This window comes from Caloenas nicobarica, chromosome 15 (genome assembly GCF_036013445.1).
Source record: "Caloenas nicobarica isolate bCalNic1 chromosome 15, bCalNic1.hap1, whole genome shotgun sequence".
Taxonomy (NCBI): domain Eukaryota; kingdom Metazoa; phylum Chordata; class Aves; order Columbiformes; family Columbidae; genus Caloenas; species Caloenas nicobarica.
The window spans coordinates 2,031,795-2,053,950 of record NC_088259.1 but is presented as its reverse complement, the minus strand read 5'-3'; the positions used below and the strand labels follow the sequence as shown (position 1 = coordinate 2,053,950).

Sequence of the window (22,156 nt, the reverse complement as noted above, 5' to 3'; positions counted from 1 at the left end):
AAAATGGGAAATAATTCAAATTGTCTTTACTTCTCTTAGCCATGACCTTAGGGGCCTCAGTCACATCTTCAATTTTTTTTTTTTTTTTTGGCGACACAGGCCATTTTCCAGCAGAGCCGTTAGGAACATGCTTTATTTTAAGATTCTGAATAATTGCAGTGAAATTGTACCTTGAGGTGTGGAAGTGCCCTTCTGAATCAAGACCAGAGTCTTGAACTCCCAAATGAATACACAGTTTCCAGCATCAGAAGTTGGCAAATCCATTTAATAAGGAGGAATTTTATCTTTCAAAGTGTTCTGTGATATTCCATGCAAAGTACTGAAGCAACAATGACTTGACCTCTTATTTTGCAGCTGTGCTCAGTAAACCCCCGTGCCCGAGGGACAAATCCCTGCTGAACTGTACCAGAAAACCCCAAATTTCCACCAGTGAGATTCAACGCACAGAACCGCAGCCTCCCCTCCCTGTGAAACCTGGGGGTCTGCTCCAAGACACATCAAGTTTTAGGAACGCGCTGACTTTGGGCAGTGACTAACTCCAGCGCTGACGACAGAAAGATAAATAATTTGACGTTCCTACGGTGAAAAAAGTTTCTTCTTGCCCTACAGGCAGCGTGGCGGCACAGAAGACAATGTCCCAAAGACAACGTTGTACTTCTCCCCTCTCTCAGCTGAGGCCACTGGCACATTCGTAACAGAAAATACCGTCAATGTTCCTGTCCGCTGGGCTCTTCTCACGGGTGGCTGCGCTTCAGCGGAGCATAAAAGCATCTGTGTGCTTCCTGGGCACAACGTGCAAGGCTTCACATCAGGCGCTTTGAGATCCTCAGCTGGCAGGTGGCAGGAACGATTAGTCCGATTATCTGCCGTAGTGCCCCGACTGCCACAGAATGACCCGTGCGCTCCCTGTGTCAAACGGCAACGAGTGCTCGAAGGTGCGATACAAACCGGTGGGTGTCACCGGGTCCCTCAGGAGGAAGGTGTGGGGGTGGCAGGTGTAACCATCAAATGAAAGACCGAGACAACCATCAGCAGACACATACATAATATGTACAGTGGCCATAGATGCGTTTGCACTATGAAGGAAATAATAACATTTTAAGCTGCAGAAAATGATCAGATTCCAGAATTTTTAGTGTCAAGTGTCTGTAAAACTTGCTAGTAAAAAGAGAAGGAAATGTTCAAATGTGGGTTGAATGAAGTGATGCAGCTGTCAGATGTGTTATTATTTCTTCACTCTGTTTCAGACAAGAAATGCATAAGTATTCTTATATTTTGCACTATGCACTGTGGACAGAAAATTATCACAGTAGTGTTTGGTTTGGTTTGCACCTTTTCTCTCACTCTCTTCGGCTTTTCCAACGAAGCCGCCAGTATCAAAATAGGGAGCAAAAGCACAGGCGTGAATTTAGTAGGCAGCAAATCCCAAGCCTCTCTGTAGGGATTACACGATTCAGGCTTTCAGAGCAGGCAGAGCCACGGCAGTGTAAGGAAAGCCCTGAACCCACCTAAACCCTCTCCATGTGATTTTCGGTCTGTAGTCTGTGGATTTTTATAAATCTGGAAAGTACTGCTATGCTATCTCCAAAAAGTATCTAAGAAAATTAAGTCCATTGCCACTAAGCTTAAACTTACCATGGAGGAGGCTGAACCTCTGTAAGAAAACTATTGGGGGGTCCACAAGTAGTTAGAAGTTGAAAACCACTGCTCTGGTTACAAAATCAGACTGCCAGCGAGTCTGCGCAGTGTCTTGATTCAAAATATTTCCTCCAAAAATTCAAGATGTGTAGTGATGTGAGAAGAAGAACTAACACAGGAGGCTGCACCCTGGTAAAAATCAGCTGGCCCATACGGCGCATGAAAGGACCCCCTGAAATTCCAGATACAGGCAGCTACAGACACTACATTAGGCTCTATTAATTCTTGGCTTACACAGGTGGCAAAGAATGAACTTGGGACAGACAAGGAGATGAAGATGACAGTATCAGCAGCAGCTGTTTTTTCCTTTGCTAATGTTCCTGCTCACTAAAATTAAGATGCTGGCTAGAACTGGGCTTTTGAAAAGACTAAAAATATTAGCAAGACTCTGCCAAAAGAAAAAAGTGTGCTCCCTGCACTCCTCTAACAAGGACTGGGCTGCTTGCCATTCAAATCATGAAAAAATAAAAGAGACGAGACGAGAGTGCTGTATGTTGGGCTGCGAACCCCTCTGGTGTCGTCCTGGGTGGGGAAGGCAGAAAGTCAATCAGCGGTGTGTGCAGGGCTCCCCGGGTGGGAAGGGCCATGTCACAGCATGCACGGCGACCCGTCAGTGTCTGAGTCTCGTTCACTGAACACGTCATCTGCCAGGTCCTACGATACTGTGGCTCCGGCAGCATCCGCGCTCCTGGGGTCCTTCAGGCCAATGATGAAACTGTTGGTTCTCCTGGCCCCGTGAACCAGGGAGAGCACTTTGACTTTATCCACTTGATGGCCCCTGGCTACGAGAAATTCAATGTCTTCTTCAGAAAACTCACCTGTAGGGATTTTAAAAGAGGAGCTTGTAACTGAAACCACTGCTGCCTTTCATGCCAAGCTCTGTCCTAACCCTGCTGGGGTGTACAGTGTGCTGGAAGCGCCTGCAGCCCCCCGGGGGTCCCAGCTGGGGCGAGCCCAGCGCCAGGACCAGCGCTGCCACTGCGAGTAGTTATTCTGCTTACCAGGCTGTTCCTGCTCTTAAGAGCTTAGGTACAAATGACAGTATTAAGAGTTATGAGTGAAAATAAAATGCAAGGCAACTCAGAAGTAACAAGAGTAAAACAAGTTGTCAAATGACAAACTTTGTGATAAGCCTTCCAACTTCCTCTTCATGTATTTCTTAATCTTCCAGCCATCCACCTTAGGTTGTTTGCTCTTCTGCCTTTATTTTGTTTATTTGATGTTTTCTAATTTTTGTATGAATGGAAGTGCCTGAGGACACGAAGCTGGGGATGCAGCTGGACAAACCAAGCAGGCACACAGAAATCCCCGTTATTTAAGCTCTATACATTGCAGATATATTGCATATTTCTTGTTGAAGCCAAATGTCCAAACCCACAAATTATGACCTTTTGAAGTTTTAGATTTGTTTTAATTACATTCTAGTTTCCAAGATTTTCCTAGTTTTTACATTTTCCTCTGACATGTGAAATCCTAGAAACTTTGGCTATTTTGTGTCAAATTTAAACCAACTTTCACTTGTGGTTCACTCTGGTAAGGTATGGGGCTTTGTGAAAAACACCAGCTAGACCAAGACTTGCAATAACAAGGACAAAAGCTGGCAGTGCCGTCTCCAGAGGGTCAGCATGGATGCTGCATTTCCAGCACTGTCAAGCTACAAGCCTTGCCGTAAGCGTTGTCTTCTCCCCAGCTGGTGGAGTTAAGGGACACGGACTGGAAAGTGAAATAACGTCATTTATGGCAGTGGTAATAAAGTGTATGCAGAGCTGGTAGCTTCCAGGACATGTCTGGGTGAAGCTGTGGTTGCACGCTTGTTTATCTGGATGTCCTCAATGGTGTAACATCAGATCGCCAAAAGGTTTTAAGGACAGCAGGAGCGCTACCAGGAGGTGAGCTGTGACAGAGGGAGGGATGGGGAGTTTGGACAGGTAGTGTTGGAGGGGCCAGGGCACGTTCCCAAGACAAGAGGGAGAGGGCATGGCCCAGCAAGGGCTGCAGGCTCTGCAGAAGCCAGGCTGCTGCTTCTTGTCTTCCCCAAAACCCTCTGCACCCCCTGGGGACCCTAGAACACGGTGAGCTGTGTGCTGGGCTGTCGCACGCCCACAGCAGCGCGCTAGGAAAATCCATCTCCTTTTCTAAACACACTGGATTTGTTGGCTGAACAACACCCAGTGTCCATACTCACTGTCAACCTGCAAAGTGTCGGACTGAAGCTGCGGGTGAAGTCGACCAAGTGACAAACTTTCACTCAGATTCTTGTTAAATGTTAACACATTTACCAAAACCTGCAAGAGAATAAAAGATCTTCAATAATTTTTTAAAAGTAAAGAGAATAGGAGAAGCCAGCTCCTCGAGCACCCCTCTAATTGGTGGCTTCAACATTTGCAGATGCAGCAGGCAAAGGAGATTCTGAACCATTTACCAAACAGCATGAACTAATGCAGGGTTTCACACACACAAAGAGACCCTTGAAATACAGCCTGTATGCTGTTGGTGCAAAAGCAGTACCTTCTCAGGGTTGCCTGGACTTCTTCTCACATAGTTCCTGCTAACTTAGGAGATTTGTGTGTCTGGAACGTGATGCAATCTCTAAATACGTGTTTGTTACAGCCAAAAGCTCAGCACATGACTTCTCCAAACAAAGCATTAGGAAGCAATGGTTGGCTTTAGTTTTGCTCTGAATAATGCCTTCCAAAAGGTAAGGAAAATGGGAGCCAGCTTCAGTTGTGCCTTTCTTTTTAGCAATCCATTGCTGTTGAGCATGAAATCACGCTATACACAAGTACTTCTCCTCATTATCATAAATCATAAATCAGGAGGAGCTGCCCAGTTTCTAGCACATGATGAGCAGGGAGGAATTCATTTGGGAATGCACTAAAAGGAGCGTTTCATAGGGAAAAGGGCTAAAGGGCTGCCAGTCTCCTGCAATTCTCTGAATACAAAATGCTCCTTTTTTCCCTAATGATCCTTATGACAAGCTTTGAACAGGTTTTAGAAAGACACAAAACCATTACAGATTTTGCCAAGATGCTTTTCCTCTACAATTGTGAGTGGTGCAACCAGGAAAGGTACAAGAGAAGTAAATCGGTAGCTGTGAGAGATTTGAAAACCCAAATGTGTGGAGCTGGTGACATCAAAGACTGAACTGGTGATCCTGTGGCCACCAGTTCCAACACAGCCTGGGATGTTAGGAAGGGAAAGTCTGCGCTACGGGGGGGACCCTACTCAGCGCTGAGCCCAACAGCGGCTCCGAGGGGCAGGTGCCTGGACGCAGCACCGACCTGAACAATGCTGCTCAAGGCTTTGTCCCCGTTGTTTGCTCCCAGACACAGGTATGTCCCGCACATCCCCTTGGACGGTCTCACGATGGTGGGCAACAGGAAAGACAGGGGCCGTTTCCGAGGCTGAATGAGGTTTTGCTGCAGTTGAAGACAAGACACACCAAAGAATTTCAGCAAGGTGACTAAAGCTTTGCCGGTGCTCAGGTTGTGCAGGTTAACTTCTTACTCTTTACGCTTCAGCCAGCAATGGCACTTGTGTAGTTTTACAAGGCTGACATCCTCACTGCTTCGATAATGCTCTCTGATGTTAATAGGATTGTCCCATTTCACACCATGGCTCTCTTATATATACAGAAGGTATATGGAGCCATTCACCCCCTTCTAAAGTACCAGCCCAGCAAACTGGGATGGTTTTACAACACATGGCAAGAAGAAACAACACCCCAGCACTGGAAGCCACCAGTACTGGTCTGTAATTGTTTCTTCCCAAGACCTGAAGATTTTTTTTCCACTATCTTTTAATTTTAAACCTGCAGAGCATCAATTAATAAAGTAAGTCCTTAATTCAAGTCGAGAGAAATGGATGGTTGCTTTAAAGTGCATCTGGACTGCAGGGAAAATAGGCAGCTAAGATGTGCAGTATTGTTTGATAAAACTGCATTATAATAATAACTGATACACATGAAGCCTTCTGTTCACTCTGTTTCAGTGGCTCGTATAATAAAAAACCAGGAGCTTTCTACAGGCTGTTGCATCTCAGTTATTAATATGGTATTACACAGCCTCCCTGTTGTGGAGATGAGAATAAAATTGAAAAAAATGGTGCAGACAGCTCAATGTCATGTCATTCATTACCGGTCTGGGAATGGAGTGGTTCATTGTTTTGTTTTGCCAGGAGAAGTCCAACATCTGGCTGTTCAGGAGGACTCCGGAGGGTGTCATTATTCCACTGCCAAAGGGACGATTCAAAGAACTGAAAAGAAGCATGAAAAAATCTCATGCAAATCCTCCCAGAGATTTTTGTACACCTCGAGGCTTTCACAGCTCCAATTTTCTGTCCCATCTTGGCTTGATAAGGACTCGTCAGTAGTTCTTTAGGGCTGGTTAGATGTGAGGAAAGCCTCCGTGTACTTAGGAGCAGGAACCACATGGGCGACAGCAGCTCTGTCCCTCCCTGTGTTTAAGGATTCCCCTCTGCATGACAGATCTGTCTCCATGCCCCAATCAGTCCTCAAATTTGGCCATGACCTCTTCTCCAGGGAGCAGATTCAGGCCAGTCCAGACATGTAGGATCGCATAGGGCAGAGCAGCACCAGCTCACACATCTCCCCGTTTCTCCTCTTGCAGGACTGAGACAGAGCAGCCCAGCTGCTCCAGCTCTGGTCCCCATCGCGTCCTGGTGAACCTGCCTTCTCCTCCCTGCTCCCACCCTCTGAGTCCATCACGGAGGGAGGAAGCAAAGCCTTTACCTTACAGCCGCAACAATGAAGTCATCGGGTCCCATGACAAGGACCTGGCTAGCAGCGGGGCCGCTCTCCACGGAGAAGTGAGGCACATGGAGATCAGACGAGAAGGACTGGGAGTCATTAATCAGCTGGCGCAGGGAATTAGCTTCTGATTTACTTCAGCAATGAGGGAGGGAAAGAGGAAAGAAAGCCATGAGCCTAGGAAGCCAAACATCTCTTGGTCTCTTGTGGGGAGCACATCTACATGGCCACTGGCAGCGTGCCCCTGAAACGGGGCTGGCGCTGAGGACAGGGAGCTCCTCCGGCCCCCCCGATGGAAGGAGACAAGATGGCTCAGCCCGCGCAGAGCGGCAATGCCGCGGAGCTCCCGGGCTCTGTCTGCTGTGCTGAACTCAGCCGCGTGGAGCCAGGCTGGCACCACCTGCCTGAGGGCCAGTCCTCCAGCAGGAGGGCAAGCGAGGGGCAGCCCGGGGCCACCAGCCACAGCTAAACCTGGCTGGGCTGAAACGCCGGGCCTGGCCTCTCCCGCACGTCTGGGTGTCCTGCAAAGGCACCGAGCCCCAGGCTGGGGGAGGGAGAGCCAGAAACGTGCGTGTGTGGTCATGACCATGTGGATGGCTGTTTATCTGACCTGCTGAGAAGGAATATTTAGAGGGTTGAAAAAGTAGGAGGAATCCCGAAGATGAAGCTGGCTCCAGGAAGCCTCCACGTGAGGACATCCCGTGACCCATCCCCAGAGCCCCCTGGTATCAGCTGTGATCCTTGTGGAAGAATGGGCCCCAGGAGGACACTGAAGTGTCCTCAATAGGACAGAGGCACAAAACCCTCAGGTTTCCCTGGGCACTGAAAAGGGCAAATCCAGGAATGATATCCAAACCACAAGCCTTGCAACTGTCACCTTACCTGTCAGCCTCAGACCTACCTCACCATGTCTTCTGCAGCGTGAGTGACGGACACTTCATCAGATGGGTCTCCCAGGTTACTAGCTAGACTCAGGGCTATTTTTAATGTCTAAATTGAACAGAGAAAGAGAGAAAGAGAGAAAGAGAGAAAGAGAGAAAGAGAGAAAGAGAGAAAGAGAGAAAGAGAGAAAGAGAGAGAAAGAGAGAGAGAGAGAGAGAGAGAGAAAGAGAGAAAGAGAGAGAGAGAGAAAGAGAGAAAGAGAGAAAGAGAGAGAGAGAAAGAAAGAGAGAGAAAGAGAGAAGAGAGAGAGAGAAAGAGAGAGAGAGAGAGAGAGAGAGAAAGAGAGAAAGAGAGAAAGAGAGAAAGAGAGAAAGAGAGAAAGAGAGAAAGAGAGAAAGAGAGAAAGAGAGAAAGAGAGAAAGAGAGAAAGAGAGAAAGAGAGAAAGAGAGAAAGAGAGAAAGAGAGAAAGAGAGAAAGAGAGAGAGAGAGAGAGAGAGAAAGAGAGAGAGAGAAACACTTAAGTGGTTCTGGAAATACAACTTTTCATACTCCAAAGAGGAAGAGGTATCTGGTCTCCTGGCATGTTGGCTAAAGGCTAGGAAGAAAACTGTCTAAAAGCCTCGTCCTGGAAATACCTCATGCAAGGGGCTGCCACATGTGGGTATGGGGACCAAAAGGGCATCATTTTGTCATGGCAAACTGTGTGTGGGGGAGCTGAGTGTCTCCAGCACTGTTTGAACATGGTGGAACACCCCTGGCAGGTGCTGACCAGCTGGTTTGACCCAGCTCTGTGGTTCAGCTGCACTGCCAGCTGGCAGACGGGGTCACCAGGATGCCGCTCACTTTCTGTTTCCATTCCTGAGTGGAGATTACACTGAATCCCAGTGGGACAGTGAGTCCTGGGCTCACCGTTGCCTCCGGACAGCAGCTCCACTGGCCCGGCACCACAGCTGAGGAGAAACGAGCTATTCCGCTCACCAGCTGCTACCCATGTTCCTAGTTGCAAGTCATCCAAAGTGCTTGAACAGAAAGTGTTAGTCCCAGCACACTTAAGGGAACGATGGTTTAAAAAGAGGAAGGGATCTGGTTTCTCATACATGCAGAATCCTGCCTAAGCCAGTCCGTTAAAAATGGGGACAGAAGATGCCATTTCAAAAGACACAGTTTATCCAGTCGTGCGTAACCAGAGAAAGCCACAAGGAGAAACGTGCTTGTCCATCAAGCCAGTTTGTGCCTAGCAGAAACGCACCAGACTTTCAGCTTGCAGGTCATGCCATTTTCATTCAAGCTTCAAGACAGTACTTTGCCCTGCAGGTAGGTAGCTGGATGTGATGTCTGTTTTGATAGGTGCCACATATCAACAACTTATCCAGAAGAGTCATAATTTATCTTCTGATGTACAGTGTAGAACACGATTAACTTCTGGAGAAGGTTGCATTTGCATGAAACAGTCTCCTGACCACCACACCACACGGAGGATGTACTTGGTGGTCGGGGAGGAGCTCCACTGAAACACGCAGACCATGTCCACCCCACACCTTGGCCATGGCTGTCCCAGGGCTGCACTACCTGGTGCTGCCCTAGCACTGAATCTCAGCTCTGTTCTCAGCCACATGATCCCAGCTGATCAGGGTTACACACCTTCTGAAGTCACGGCCCTGTATCTGGAGGTTGCTGTTCCTCGGCTGGGACATGATAACCAATGGGTAGAACTCTTGGCCTGGTGCAAATGCAGAGCAAACAGATTCATCTAAAGCTTCCTGAAGAGAGCTCAAAAATAACTTAAGTGAATCAACCTTCTCTGCCTCTGCACAGGCCTAACAGCGTATAACACCTCCAGTTGTTGCATTTTTCATGAGAGGCAACGACTTCCAAGAGCCCACTGTCCTGTCTGCTAGAAGGATGTGGTTGAACCCTTGCTTAAAATCCCCAACTCCTAAAACCCAGCAGTGGAACTGACAAGCATCTAAGAACATAACTCTGCTTATGGAGCAGGAACCTGAGGACTTGCTTGGCTTCCTGGGAAGCTGAAACATTTTGGTAGGGCTGACAGCCCTGAATACTGGAAAATCATGATCTGGATCACTGAGATCAGGAGGTTGGCTACATGTAAAGATTTTTAAAAAATATAAAGTGTTGCATCGGTTTTCCTTGTCATCGCCACATACAGGTTTTTGCTGCCTCTCCTCGCAGTGCCCCAGCAGTGCTCTGCTATGACCAGGGCCACTGCAGCATAAGGAGGTGAAGGAAATAGATGGGATCACCCTCAGCTGTTGTGGGTCATTCTGAAGAGATGATTGCATACAAGAAATGGGCAAAAGCCACATTTTTTTTCTTCTGAAAAAGCTCTGCCTAAGCAAGAAAGAGCTCAGCTGAGCAGGAGGCTCCAGCATCTGCACCTACCTGAGGCAGCAGCATAGCTCAGATTTACACCTTAGCGGTCTATTTGCTCATTCTCCTCTCGGAATTACCTACCAACATTTTTGCACAACCAAGGAATAAATAAACAAATAACTCTCTAGCAGCACAAGAAATTCATCCAAATATTGAACCTCTTCTTACCTCTGCCATCCAGTGCAAGACATTCCCCCTGGATACTTGACTTGTGATGTTAAAGCCCTCAAGGATGTTCAGTGCTGTGATCAGTGCAGGACCTGCATGTGGAGGTGGGGGACTGAAAACAAGATGACCTGTGAAGAGAAAAAGAGAGGAATAAAGCTGCTTTTGTCAGATACTGTTCAGTTATAATACTTTCCCATAAGCTAGTGTCCTTGAGGACAGGGAAACCTTTCCAGATTTGGGGGGAAATAATAGAAAGCAACATTATTTGAAAAGGATTTCCTAAAACATTCCTGTTGTATCTTTCTTTTTCTTTATGATGAATGAAGGAAGCCCAAATAAGGATACTTTTTTTTACATCTGAAATTCAGTTCTTGTTGGTTGGCTAGTTGGTTTCTAAACTGCAGTAAGGAAGAATGGAGATAAAATGAGTTTGCAACATTACAGCTATAAGGAGAATAAATACAAGGATTTCTAGAAGAGAATGACATTTTGGAAACTTTTTGCATAAAGTAAGTTTTTCTCCCTTGTAGGTCAACTATGGGAACTGTCTTCAGACACAGATGCTGGCCTATAGTCCAGCTTCTATCTAGACATTGCGTCAGTGTGCGATCATGTTGCACCTTTACATTATAACACTATCAAAATACCACCAGTCACTATGAAGGAAAACACGGGCCCAAAGTGCTGAAAAGCCCCTGAACTGCTGACAACGCTCCAGTGGCAGCGGGCAAGGGCAGGAACCTCTCCGGTGGACTTTGCTGCAGGTGCCTCAGTGCAGCTTTGACTTCAATTAAATGCCGTCACCACCCCTTGCCAGGCGGAGCACATTTTAACTGGAGTTGCATGGCAATGGGTCAGGCGTTTACCTCGATAAACCGTGTGGATGGGATTCTCCACTGTGACGCTGTAATTGCTGAAGTCTTCCTCCACCAAGACTCCTCCATAGTTCTGGACCTGTGCAGGACAGCAAAGCAGCGCACCCTGAGAACACCGGGTCAAGGCTTTCTGTGTTCCTCAGGTGAACACACATCATGTTGTCAAACAAACCGAGATTCTTGAGCCAAGTGCCGGGTTCCTCAGGATGCCCCAGCACCCTGTGCTTCCACGGCCCTGGTGGCCTGGCTCAGCACCAAAAAGCTCACCCACCGCAGGGGTGCTCTGAAGACGTTCTGCCCCCCCATGACGAAGGGGACTGGTGCTGCCTCACAGCCTCCTCTCCCCTGGGTAGGAAGGATGAGTATGTTAAAGGTTATGGAAGCATTTGAATACTACCAGGATAAAAGATATATATGGATCCAGAACAGACGTAGCACGTCACTATCACTAGAAATCTTTAGCATTCAATTCCCACTCTATTTTTAGTTATTTCAGGTGATAGTGGGTCTGCTGTACCCTTGGTTTTTCTTTAAGACTCTCTTAAACGTACATTTTGCTGGGCTTGGTAATTTTCATGAACACATGAAAGATGGGTAATCCCTCCCAGTGCAGGTCTTCTGTGGCCGAGTCACGATGGAGATGAGGGGGGATCATGGTAACTGCGCTCTGCTGCCCGGCTCTGACGCAGGCAGTGCTCTCAGCCCGCGTACAGGGGCACTGTGCCCATGGGGCAACTCTTTCCTTCCACCCAGGAGAAGCCACACAACCCAGCGAGAGGTTCTGCTGGGGTGAGTTCCTGCCATGAGCCCTCTGGATTTCCATTCCAAAATGGGTAAGAACAAATAACCTGTGCATGCTCTGATTTCCAAGCCAGCTAACTTGGCAAGAAAAATTCTCTGGCAGAAACGGATGAATCACTGGAGCAGAAAAGCTAATGCAGGGCATGTTGTGGGGGGCAGCATGTCAAACCACCCCAAAGCTGCAAAATAAGATGGAGCCCCTGCTTGGGATCCCTGTCCCCTTCCCAAAGTCCCAGAGGACAGGCCGGGCTGAAACCTCTGCTGAGGTGAGCAGGTCTGTGCTCGCTCCACGAGCTGCCTCCCTGCAGCTCAGGCAGCAGAAGCCCCGGAGAAGCGGTGGGCAGTGGGGCAGGAGGAGCCTGACGGCACAGAAAGAGAAGCCCTGGTCACCCACACACTGCTGACATCATTTCAGGTTCGCCGAAGAAAACTTTTCTGCACCTGTGCCTTCCCACCACAGGATGGAAACAAAGGGTGGGGTGTTCTGGAGCTTTACTTGGTTTCACCACATTGACGCTCTCTCTTTGCTGGAACAATAAACACTCAGCTCTGCTCTGCAACCAAAGCTGGAATTATGCACTTGATCCTGGAGCTTGCCAGGGCCTTTGGTGTTGCAACTCTGGGCCTTGCCCCTCCACAGAGCTTGTGCTTCCCTGCAGCAGCCCAGCCAGGGGAGCAGGCTGATGAGGCAGGGTTTAGCTGTGGAGATGCACCACAAGCTTGGGACTTTTCCCGTTCCTCGTTCTCCACCTCTGCCGTTGCCCAAATGAACCATAGGAGAAGATTTCCAAACACAGAGCTCACAAATGTCTCAGGCTTAAGCTGAATGAGCCCATTCCAGATTACCGACAGCATGTCGAAGGTGCATCACTTGAACTGTATTGGTAGGGAAAAATAGTGCCACCAACTACCCTGACTGCAGCTATACAGCAATAAGTTTGGGGTTTTTTACCAGAAGAATTACTTTGTTTGTTTTTGCTATTTTTTCCAGAGCACCTCTAACAACAGGAGTTAAACTAGGGCAACCCTAAGTGGGACCAAGCCTGCCTGATCCTCTGCTCACAAGGCTCACAGTTTTATTTTTAAACCATCTTGCTGGAGTCTATATTTTACAGACCCATTAACAACCAAAATTTGTGTTGAACAGTGGGGCACCTTTAGTTATGGGGAAAAAGGGGTTGCCACTAATACCAACACAGCCTAGAGGGGGTCTTGAAATTGAGATGAGCCTTCAAAAAACCAGTCTGTCCTGGTTACAGAGGAAATGGAGGTTTCACTTCTGCAGCCTGTGGAAGTGACCTGTGTGGCACTTATACCGCTGCAGTGACAGGGACAGGAAAGAAAAAGGAGGCTCCATGCATTTGTCCCCATTGTTGTGCTGACACTTGGGTGTGGCTTATCTCCAGATTGTCACCTTGGGCAGGTGACATGGCAAGTGGTATCCCCAGCCCAGGCTGTGCCGTGCGGTCTGGGGCAGAGACAGGGACTCACCTCCGAGATCATCTCCTGGGTCAAGTTTCCGCTGTAGAAAGCTGAGACCCCTTCTGTCCCCACCAGCTCCAGGACAGCCGCGAGGTCCAGGCGCCTGACAAACGTGCCTGGCAGCAAGGGCTGGCCGTCCGGCAGGAAGATCTCCCGAAATCTGTCCGAGCAGTTCAGGTCCTTCAGTTCAGTTATGGCTTTGGCTGTGGGTGAGAGGGAGAAGGACATCCAGAAAAGCCAAGAACGCGCAGGGGACCCGGAGCCACTGTGCGCCTGATGGGGATGTTGGAGACTTGCTGCTGCCTCTTGCCCTGCTTCAAAACCCGAGGGAGACTGAAGGGTGACCTCATTCATGGTGATCAATATGGAAAGGGAGTGTCAGGAAGATGGAGCCAGGCTCTTCTCGGTGACAACCAGTGATAGGACAGGGGCCAACAGGTGCAAACTGGAACACAGGAGGTTCCACTTAAATATGAGAAGAAACTTCTTCATGGTGAGGGTGCCAGAGCCTGGCCCAGGCTGCCCAGGGAGGTTGTGGAGTCTCCTTCTCTGCAGACATTCCAACCCGCCTGGACACCTTCTGTGTAACCTCATCTGGGTGTTCCTGCTCCGGCGGGGGGATTGCACTGGATGAGCTTTCGAGGTCCCTTCCAACCCCTGACATTCTGGGATTCTGTGGAGGCTGGGCCGTGCATCCCTGAGGGCCGGGAAGGAAACCCAGAGGACCCCGTGCCCTTCCCCGGCTGGCCCTGGGCGCTGCCCAGTGTGGGCTGCTCTGACCTGTCCCCGACCAGTCCTGGGAAAGGGCTCCAGCTTTGCTGTCACCACGCTCTCCCATTGCGGTCTGTGGCTCACGCCGTTGCTCAGCTCCCACCACCATCACCTCCAGGTCCAAAGAGCCCTAATCTCCCTTGAATAACGATCTACATCCCCAGATGCCACATGCAATGGCTCCCCACCAGGTACTCACCCAAATCGTGTGTGACATTAAACCCCTCCTGGGCGACACCAGCCGCAAGACCCAGCAGCTCGGACCATGGGAGTCTGCCAGAGGAGAAAGGACAAGGAGAAACGTGCCTTGGAGGGGTGCAGCAGGGCAGGGTGCTGGGGAGCCCACGCTGGGCTTGGCTCTGTGGTCAAGGGGCTCCTGAAAGACCAGGCTGTGGGGCCAGCGGGGCCAAAGGGAGGACTGAGCTTTCAGTGGGTCGTTTCTTTCTAGCAGGATCATCATCAAATGCTCCATAATGGGCACCAGACAGGAAGGTCGGCACAAGGACAGGGGAAGGGCCACCTCTGGAGTAAAATTTCAAGCCAGGCCCTGGCCCTGAGCAAATCATTCAGATTTCTCCCTCCCTGTCCCAACAGGGCATCAAGGACAGCCACACTTCTTAGGGTCCAGCTAAAGAGAGAATGAAAATGCAGACATGCATCAAAATGTTCTGTGCCTGTTTCTAAAAGAACATTTATTGTCCATCTTGTTAGCCAAAATTTTTCTTTGCAGAAAACCTGACCAAGCTGAACATTTTCTTTTGTTAAATGAAGTACTGAAAAATGAACATATTTTTCAATGCAAGCCTCCAAGCATCCCTTAGCTAATGGTTTTGACTGATGGCTGAGAACATGGTCTGATGGCGAGGGCCTGTGAGCTCCAGGTCCCCTGTGGGGACCCCAGGGCACAGTCTGTGCAGCACAAGGACAGCTTACCTGTGCCCACCTCGTCTCTTACCTCCCATGTAACTGGTGCGCGTGGTGCAGTCCTTGTATCATGCCTGGCACCCCCACGAGCAGACCTGGCTGTACAATAGGAAGGACAAAAAGGAATTGCAAGTCAAGAAGATGCAAGTCACATTCACATGGTCTATAGGAGTGGGGAAGAGGTCTGGAGCAACACACTGAATTAGGGAATAAGAGGTTTTGGAAGGAAAGAGGCAAATTCAATCCTGTTCTCAATCCAGCTTGGTCAGGAGAAATAACTCAGCAGAGAAACGCAGGATTGTGCTCCATCCTGTGACCCTTGTTCTCCTGGCTCCCTGCTGCCAGAGGGACGTGGCTTTTTACTCCCCAGCCCTGCAAGCTCCAGGTGTTTTTACACTTCCAAAGAAGCATTTTCCCTGGACTCCACATGTCTGCAGGGTCCAGGATCTCCCTGGTGGTGGGATAGGCCTCCTGTCCCTGTGCCAGAGAGTTATGGGGAGAGGAGAGCTGGAGACATCAGCCAGCTGCAGCCCTGGAGGGGTCAGCCGTGGGACACTGCTGCTCACCTTGGTGTCCTTCTGCAGGTCCCCCTCCAGCGGGATGCCCAGGGGAGCCACCTCACGGAAGTCGATCACCCAGCTCCTGTTCTTCCGGATGTCGTGGACCAGCATCACCCCGCCCCTGCAGCGAGACGGGGGTCACAGCGCGGCACAGCTGTCCCTGCAACAGCTGCTGCCGTAAAGCCAAAACGAAAAGCATGGGTGCCACCAGGGCCGGGGCCGGCCCCAGTGTGACAGGGCCATCGTCACAGGTCACCACAGTGACCTGGGGCTGGCAGAACGCTGCTGCCCTGCCCCAGAGAGCAGTTGAGGACAACTAAGCCAGAGCTGGCACAGGACACAGGCAGCCCTGTGCTGAGCCTGCAGCGAGGCTGGAGCAGCCCCTGCCAGCCTGGCCAGAGGACCGCTGGCTCTGTTCCACTGTCAGGCTGGGACTACCTGGGATTTTCTTTCTAATCTGAGCAGTTTTGCAACAAAACAGGGTTTTTGCTTACAACAGCAGCCCGTGGCACAACCTGGAGAAGCTATCAGGTGACAGTGTTTTATGCAACGCTCCCGAGACCTCCCGGAGAGCAGCAGGCTCACGTGGATGCCACCCTGGGACGGGGCTGGGAAGAGGACACCTCTCGCCGGGTGCTCCCACGGCTGCTGCCCCACACCCGGCTCCAGCCTCAGCCCGCTGCCACAGCAGGAGCAGAGCTCACGGAAGGGAGCACTCAGTCTCCGAAAGCGATGGGACCGAGCCCAGGGTGTTGCAAGCTCCCAGCACACTCGCACAGGGGCTCGGCAGCCACTACGGCAGACACAGCTTCTCCCTCCCTGGGTGTCTCCGTCCCTCACTGTCAACTGGGCGCACATTAAGGGTCCCTGACCCTGTGCAGATGTGGACACATCCACCGCCTGATGTCACAGATGCGGTACCACGTGCTGGGACTCGGGCTACCAGGAGGCAAGTCTCAGCTGATGGGGAAACCATCTGCTTAAGAACAACCACAGAAAACATCACGGGGTGGAATGACCAATGCTTACCCGCCGATCCCTGACGTGTGGGGGTTGACGATTCCTGCGCAGAGGGCTGAGGCGATGGCTGCGTCTACTGAGGAGCCCTGCTTGTTGAGCACCTCTATGCCCAGGGCCGTGCAGCGGGCAGCATCCGTGACCACGGCACCGCGGTGGAAGATCTGCCGGACGAGGAGAGCAGTTGTGCCCAGGGAGGAGCGCTGGGGCCACCCAGATCTTCACCCAGCTCCTTGGGACCTGAAGCCTGAGGCCACTGCCAAGGCTGTGGCTGATCTGCATTTTCAGGTGCCTCCAAAGGCAGGTGGGAGTAATACATCCCTTGGCCCGCCAAGGCAGCAGTGGCCGCTCTGCATGTAACCATGAACATCAGCACATCTGGCTTTCAACAGCAGAGGTGCTGTGCTGCTGGGCCACGTCTCACCCTGTCCTCCACAACCCCAGAGCAACGGGTGACAGTGTGCTGTCCCTGTGCTGCACAATGCGGTCACTGGAAACAGCAATACAGCTGCAAAGAATGCAGCATCCCCCCAGCACCACGGCTCGTTCTCACCCTGCCCTGGTGCCAGTGCCACCACTAATGCAGTCACAGGAAGTTATAAAAGGCTCATTTTAACCCTATGCTACAAATTGCTGCATCTCAGCAAGAGCCAGCGTGGCTTTGGGAACTGTGGAGACAGAAGGGCGCAGGCAGGCTGGGGGCAGGACTGGCTCCCTCCGGTGCTGCACCCCCGCTGGCTGCGGGGCCAAACCACTCCACCCCCAGCGGCTGTGTTCTGCGTGCCAGTGAGAGAGCAAAACATTTAAAAAAGCAAATCTGTTTCATGTGGACTTGCAGGCAGCTCTGCCCTTCCGAGCAGCAGGTGGAGAAGATGACGGTAACTGCTGGCTGCCCCTTGGCTCTTCTCGGGCTGCAGCGCCTGGCAGGAGCTGTTCTGCAGGAAGGTACAACCCCACAGCCACGCTGCCTTTGCTCAGCAGTTTAGCACTGCAACGTGGGACAGATCAGCAGGACGTTCAGCTCTGTTTTCAGCTGTTGCCCTGCTTGGTCCTGGATGGATTCTTCCAGAGGACATGCAGATCCATAGAACTCTCTTCAAGTCGAGATATATGAAAGATGCCTACTGCTTAACTAAGGGTTGCCTTCTGAAAGCATTCACATCTGGCTCAAACCACAGCTGGAGACAAAGCAGCGGGGGTGCCTGTTTCCCCCTGGCAGCACCCCCAAACCTGCTGGTCACAGCCACCCAAGCCCTGACCACAGGGCCGGCGCTGAGAGCCCAGCTCGCCTCTCTGAGCACCACCCCCAGCCATGGGAAAAAGCTTTCAAGACAATTTGGGGTGGAATCACAGAGAGAGAGACTCAGAACCCAGGGTCTCACTGACACCAGCTGGGGCTCACCAGCACTTACCCCACTAAATTGTGGGCAAAGTGGAAAGTTAGGGAGCTTCTCCTATTTTTGGAGCCAAAGCCCAACCGCAAAGGCACTGTTTCATCTTACCTGAGGGTCCCCAAAATAGATCTGCATGATCAGGGCCACCGTGACCCCCATGGCGAAGGTCAGGCAGGCGGTGATGATGACAGTCAGCCCATCCTGCCGGCAGCTGCAGTCTCCAGAAAAAGGGTCCTTGCTGGTCTCCTGGAGAGGGGACACGTCCTGGCTGCCCATCTCTGATGAGGACGAGGGCAGGCGCTGGAGACGCGCAGACTTCAGGAAGGAGTCTGGGTCTTTGTGAGCAGCAGGGAGAAAACAAGTGTTAGTTATTGAGCAACATGGGGCTCTTATTGCAGTGTTTACCCAGCGCTAACGTTACGCCGTACCCCTTCCAGCAAGGCTATTACCTTCCCTATTGATTCCAGCTCGATAGAGAATTTCTGGCTCAGACGCTGCTCTGAGCCGCTTTATCAATCCCTTCCTCTAGCTCTAGTCAGCTCAAGCTGACTTCCCTGGAGATTAAGAAGGGCAAAAAAACCTGAATTTTGCTCCATTTCAGTCCATTCATCAGTCTTCAGTGACGGGCCCACAGTTACTGCTCCGTTTGGATGGGTTCTTAACACAGCACTGACTTGCAAACAGGTCTCTGAAATGCATCAGGACTGAAGAAGAGGAAATTAAGATATTAAAATAAAAAGTCCAGCAGCCTTATCGGGAGCTATGCTTGAGCTAGAGCACCTGAGCAAGGTAGAGGTGAAGCAAAATGTGTGGCCTGGGCACAGGAAATACCCCTACAGAAGCAGGCAAAACGGGACAGAGAGGAGCAAACCTGCAAACCGGAGGGCCTCGGGGCGTCCACCCGCTCTGACGGCAGGATCGGCTCTGCTTTAATTTCTCGCTTCCTCCGGCTGACAGGGCCCATTGTGAAATCAAGCCGCTCGCCGAATGCCCAGCTCTGAGATGGCAAATGCAGTGGGGCAGGGTTTTGCTGGGCGTCTGCCGGATGGCAAACAGTGTTCAGCAGGATGAAAAAGTCTCTCTTTTGCTCTGAAAGATGCTTTGAATCTCTGCTCACGCCAGCTCCTTTGCGGCGGGGCAGACGCCGGCCGAGCGTGCCCTCCCCGTGTGCGGGCGCTGCCGGGCATGCGGAGCTGCTGCTGCAGCCGTGGGGACATGCCCATCGCTGCCGGGCACAACAGGGGACACGCAGCTCAGGCATCAGCCAGGGCTCCTGGATGAACGTTTTCAGGGGCTGCTGAGAGACAGCAGGGGCTGCAGGGCCCTGTGCATCCATGGTGGGAAGAAGAGAAGCATTGAGTGGAAAAGACAAGATGAGAAGCTTGTCCCTCCACTCAGGGGACGTTTCCTGGGTTTGGCGTAAGGGACAAGGGAGTGAGCAGGAAATCGTGCATCCCCTGTCACTCCACTCCATCTGCTCTGGCAGGCAGCATCTCCCTGGGGACTGCCAGCCCTGTCCTTGCCATGACATCAAAAAGACCTCCTGGGTGCAGCTGTCCTGGGACCAGGCAGGGAGTCAGTTTTTCAGTGATGCTGCAACCAGGAGTAAACCCCCTGCAGCCAGGGAATCCCCTTTGGGTGAATTTAATCTCATTTACGCGGCGGTGATTTAGGAGTAGGACTGGGAAAGGCTCAGCTTTCCCAGCCCACACCTCAGCATGCACAGAGCCCCTCCCTGGCGCGTCTGGTCTGAGTGAGCTGGGAGAGACCTGGGACGGGGTGATGGGCTGGGATGTCGCCGCTGGGGGCCATAACTGCCCTGGCAGGGGATGCCATTGGGGAGCGATGTCACATACGGCCCCTGGCACCACCCCAGTGGGGCACCAGCCCCACCAGTGGGGAAACACTGAGGAGTGAACTGGGCTCCTCTACCCAGCCCCGCCAGGACACCATTGCTCTGCTCTGCTCCCATAGCGCTGGTGACAGGCCAGCCCGGCACAAGGGGACATGAACATCTAGGGAGCAACCAGGGGAGAGGTCAGGCCATGGCCCTCCAGGGTGGCCTTGCCCACCCACACAGAAATCCCTTCGTTCTCCACCACAGACATCCTGCATGGCATTGAGCAAGTCACTTAGTCTCTGTGACCCTTGGCGCAGCATGGGGACAGCAGGACCATGGTTTGGGGATGGAAGGGGCTGGAAGGGGTCAGGCAGGAGCACAGAGGGCAAGAAGCAGCCCGAGAGGCCAACACACAAGTGACTGTCCCACCACCAACATCCATGCTTGAAAGAGAAGCCACCAAACACTACTTGGTTTCTGTGGGGGCTGTGAAGGAGACATGGCTTCACAGGGGAACCAGCGCTTTGGGGAACCAGGGCCACCTCAGCTCTGGAGCTGCTGCGGAGGGGACAGCAGAGACTGGAGCTGCTCACAAGCTCTGGCAGGCGCTGCAATGTGGGACCGTTCAGTCCTTTGGGAGCCTGTCCCCAGCACCGACAGCACAACAGAGCTCACTCTTTTCAATGAGATCTTCTGGGTGGTAGAAACCAAAGATCTTCATTCCCTTCCTGCTGGTCCGGCAGATAATGCGGCACGGAGAAACAGCTGGATTTTGCAACACGCGGGCAGTGTCAGATGAGCATGAGGTTGCACACAGCAGGAGAGCAGCAGCTCCTCCAGCCGCCCCCCGCGCAGACCCCGGGGAGACGGAGACCCCGTGCCCAGCGGGGCAGCGGCACGGCCAGAACTGCTCCAAACCGCTCGCGCTCTGCGCGCGAGCCAAGAGGCCTCGTGCTTTCGGGGGAGCTGCTCTCCCAAACCCGCACACGACGGCTTCACCCCACCAGCGCGGGATGGCACGGGACAAGAACGGCTGATGGGAACCGCACCCGGCGGTCGCAGCGGGATGGGGCAGAGGACGAGGGCTCTGCTCAAACGTGGGCCGTGGGGTTTTGGGGTCGGCAGGGCAGACACCTGCTCATGGGGTACGAAGCAGCCCCGGGGATGAAGGGCAATGTTCCTGGAGAAACGCGACATGAGCGAGAAGAAACGTTTCTCTGAACTACTGAGAAGGAAGCAATCAATTAGAAACAAGAAAAGGGTTTTCTCAAGGATCAAAGGACCACCTGACTTTATTACCCCCGCCACCTGGCGGGTGGGATCGCTAGCTCGGTGCCGAACCCCCAGCATTCCCGCTCCCCCCACGCCCGCGGCCCCGACACGTCCCCGCAAGGTAAACGAGGGGCTGGGGCCCAGGGGGAGCCCGGCGAGCCCCGCTCCCTGCGGGGGCCGGGGAGGGGGAGCAGCGGTCTGGAGGGCGAGGGGGCTGCGGGTTGAGGGGACCCCCGGGCCGGGCCTGCCGGGGGCCGCGGGCGGAGCGGGGGCTCGGCGGGGCCGGGGACACGCTGGGCCGCGGGCGGGCTCGGCCGCCGCCGCTCACCCGTGTCCTGCTCGCCCAGGAACGCGTCCTCCTCCTTCCGGGCGCGGAGGCCGCTCTCGGCCGCGCCGCCCGCCTCCTCGTCGGGCAGCCGCGGGAAGCTGGTGATGCTCATGTAGTCCACGGGCGAGCCGGCGGCCAGGGCCCGCTGCCGGCCTCCCCCCGCCTCCGCCGGCGCCGCCATCGCCGCCGCTGCCGGAAGGGGCCGGGCCGCTCGGCTCCTCCCCGCGGCGGGGCCGCGCGGGGTAGCGGCCGCTGCCGGGAGCTCAGGGCCGGGGGCGCGGCCGAGGCCGCGGCGGGGCCTGCACGGGCAGCAGAGCAAAGCCGCCCCGGCTGCGCAGCCCTGCGGCTGCGGTCGCTGCCCCACAGCCCGGGCGCTGGAGGGGACAGCCGGGCCCGGGGGCTGGGGAGGCCGGCGGGGTCGGGCGCAGCGGGGCTCGGGGCGGGGCAGAAGGGCCGGCCCGGCCGGGTTTGGCTGCAGCCGGGTGAAGCTCTGCGGGGCTGAGCTCGCCCCCGCCTCCACACGCTGGGGCAGAGCCCATGGCTGGTGCGGGGGATCGGCCCCGGCCCCCTCGGGCCAGGGGTCCCGGCTTCCCGGGCTGAGCCTCCCGGGTAGCGGGATCAGAGATTTCCCGGTCCTGCCTCCAGAAGGCTGGAGGAGTTTTCCATGGGGCGTGCGAGTGCCTTGTGTCATCGCTTATGGAAGCCAGCCTCTAGCAAGGAGGCTCACACACCGCCGTTTCACCTGTTGCCTTGGCAGCAAGGGGCAAGCGGCACCCAGGGGGACACCACCAGCGAGAGACACCGAGACAAGCGGCACCCAGGGGGACACCACCAGCGAGAGACACCGAGACAAGCGGCACCCAGGGGTCACCCACCAGTGAGAGACACCGAGACAGGCGGCACCCAGGGGACACCACCAGCGAGAGACACCGAGACAAGCGGCACCCAGGGGGACACCACCAGCGAGAGACGCTGAGACAA

General features: G+C 53.0%; 1 protein-coding gene across 1 annotated transcript; it reads right to left on the bottom strand.

The window, feature by feature from the left end:
• Positions 1-277: 277 nt before the first annotated feature.
• GGT7 (gamma-glutamyltransferase 7) lies at positions 278-21,356 on the bottom strand. Its single transcript, XM_065645785.1, has 15 exons — positions 21,176-21,356; positions 17,844-18,070; positions 16,354-16,505; positions 15,331-15,445; positions 14,796-14,863; positions 14,040-14,113; positions 13,079-13,272; positions 10,778-10,865; positions 9,912-10,039; positions 7,368-7,456; positions 6,449-6,601; positions 5,835-5,952; positions 4,980-5,117; positions 3,884-3,983; positions 278-2,516 (listed from the first exon to the last, which is right to left on the bottom strand). Exons 1-15 carry the CDS (start codon positions 21,354-21,356, stop codon positions 2,353-2,355), a joined length of 1,989 nt encoding a protein of 662 aa, XP_065501857.1. The 3' UTR covers positions 278-2,352.
• Between the last annotated feature and the right edge of the window lie 800 nt (positions 21,357-22,156).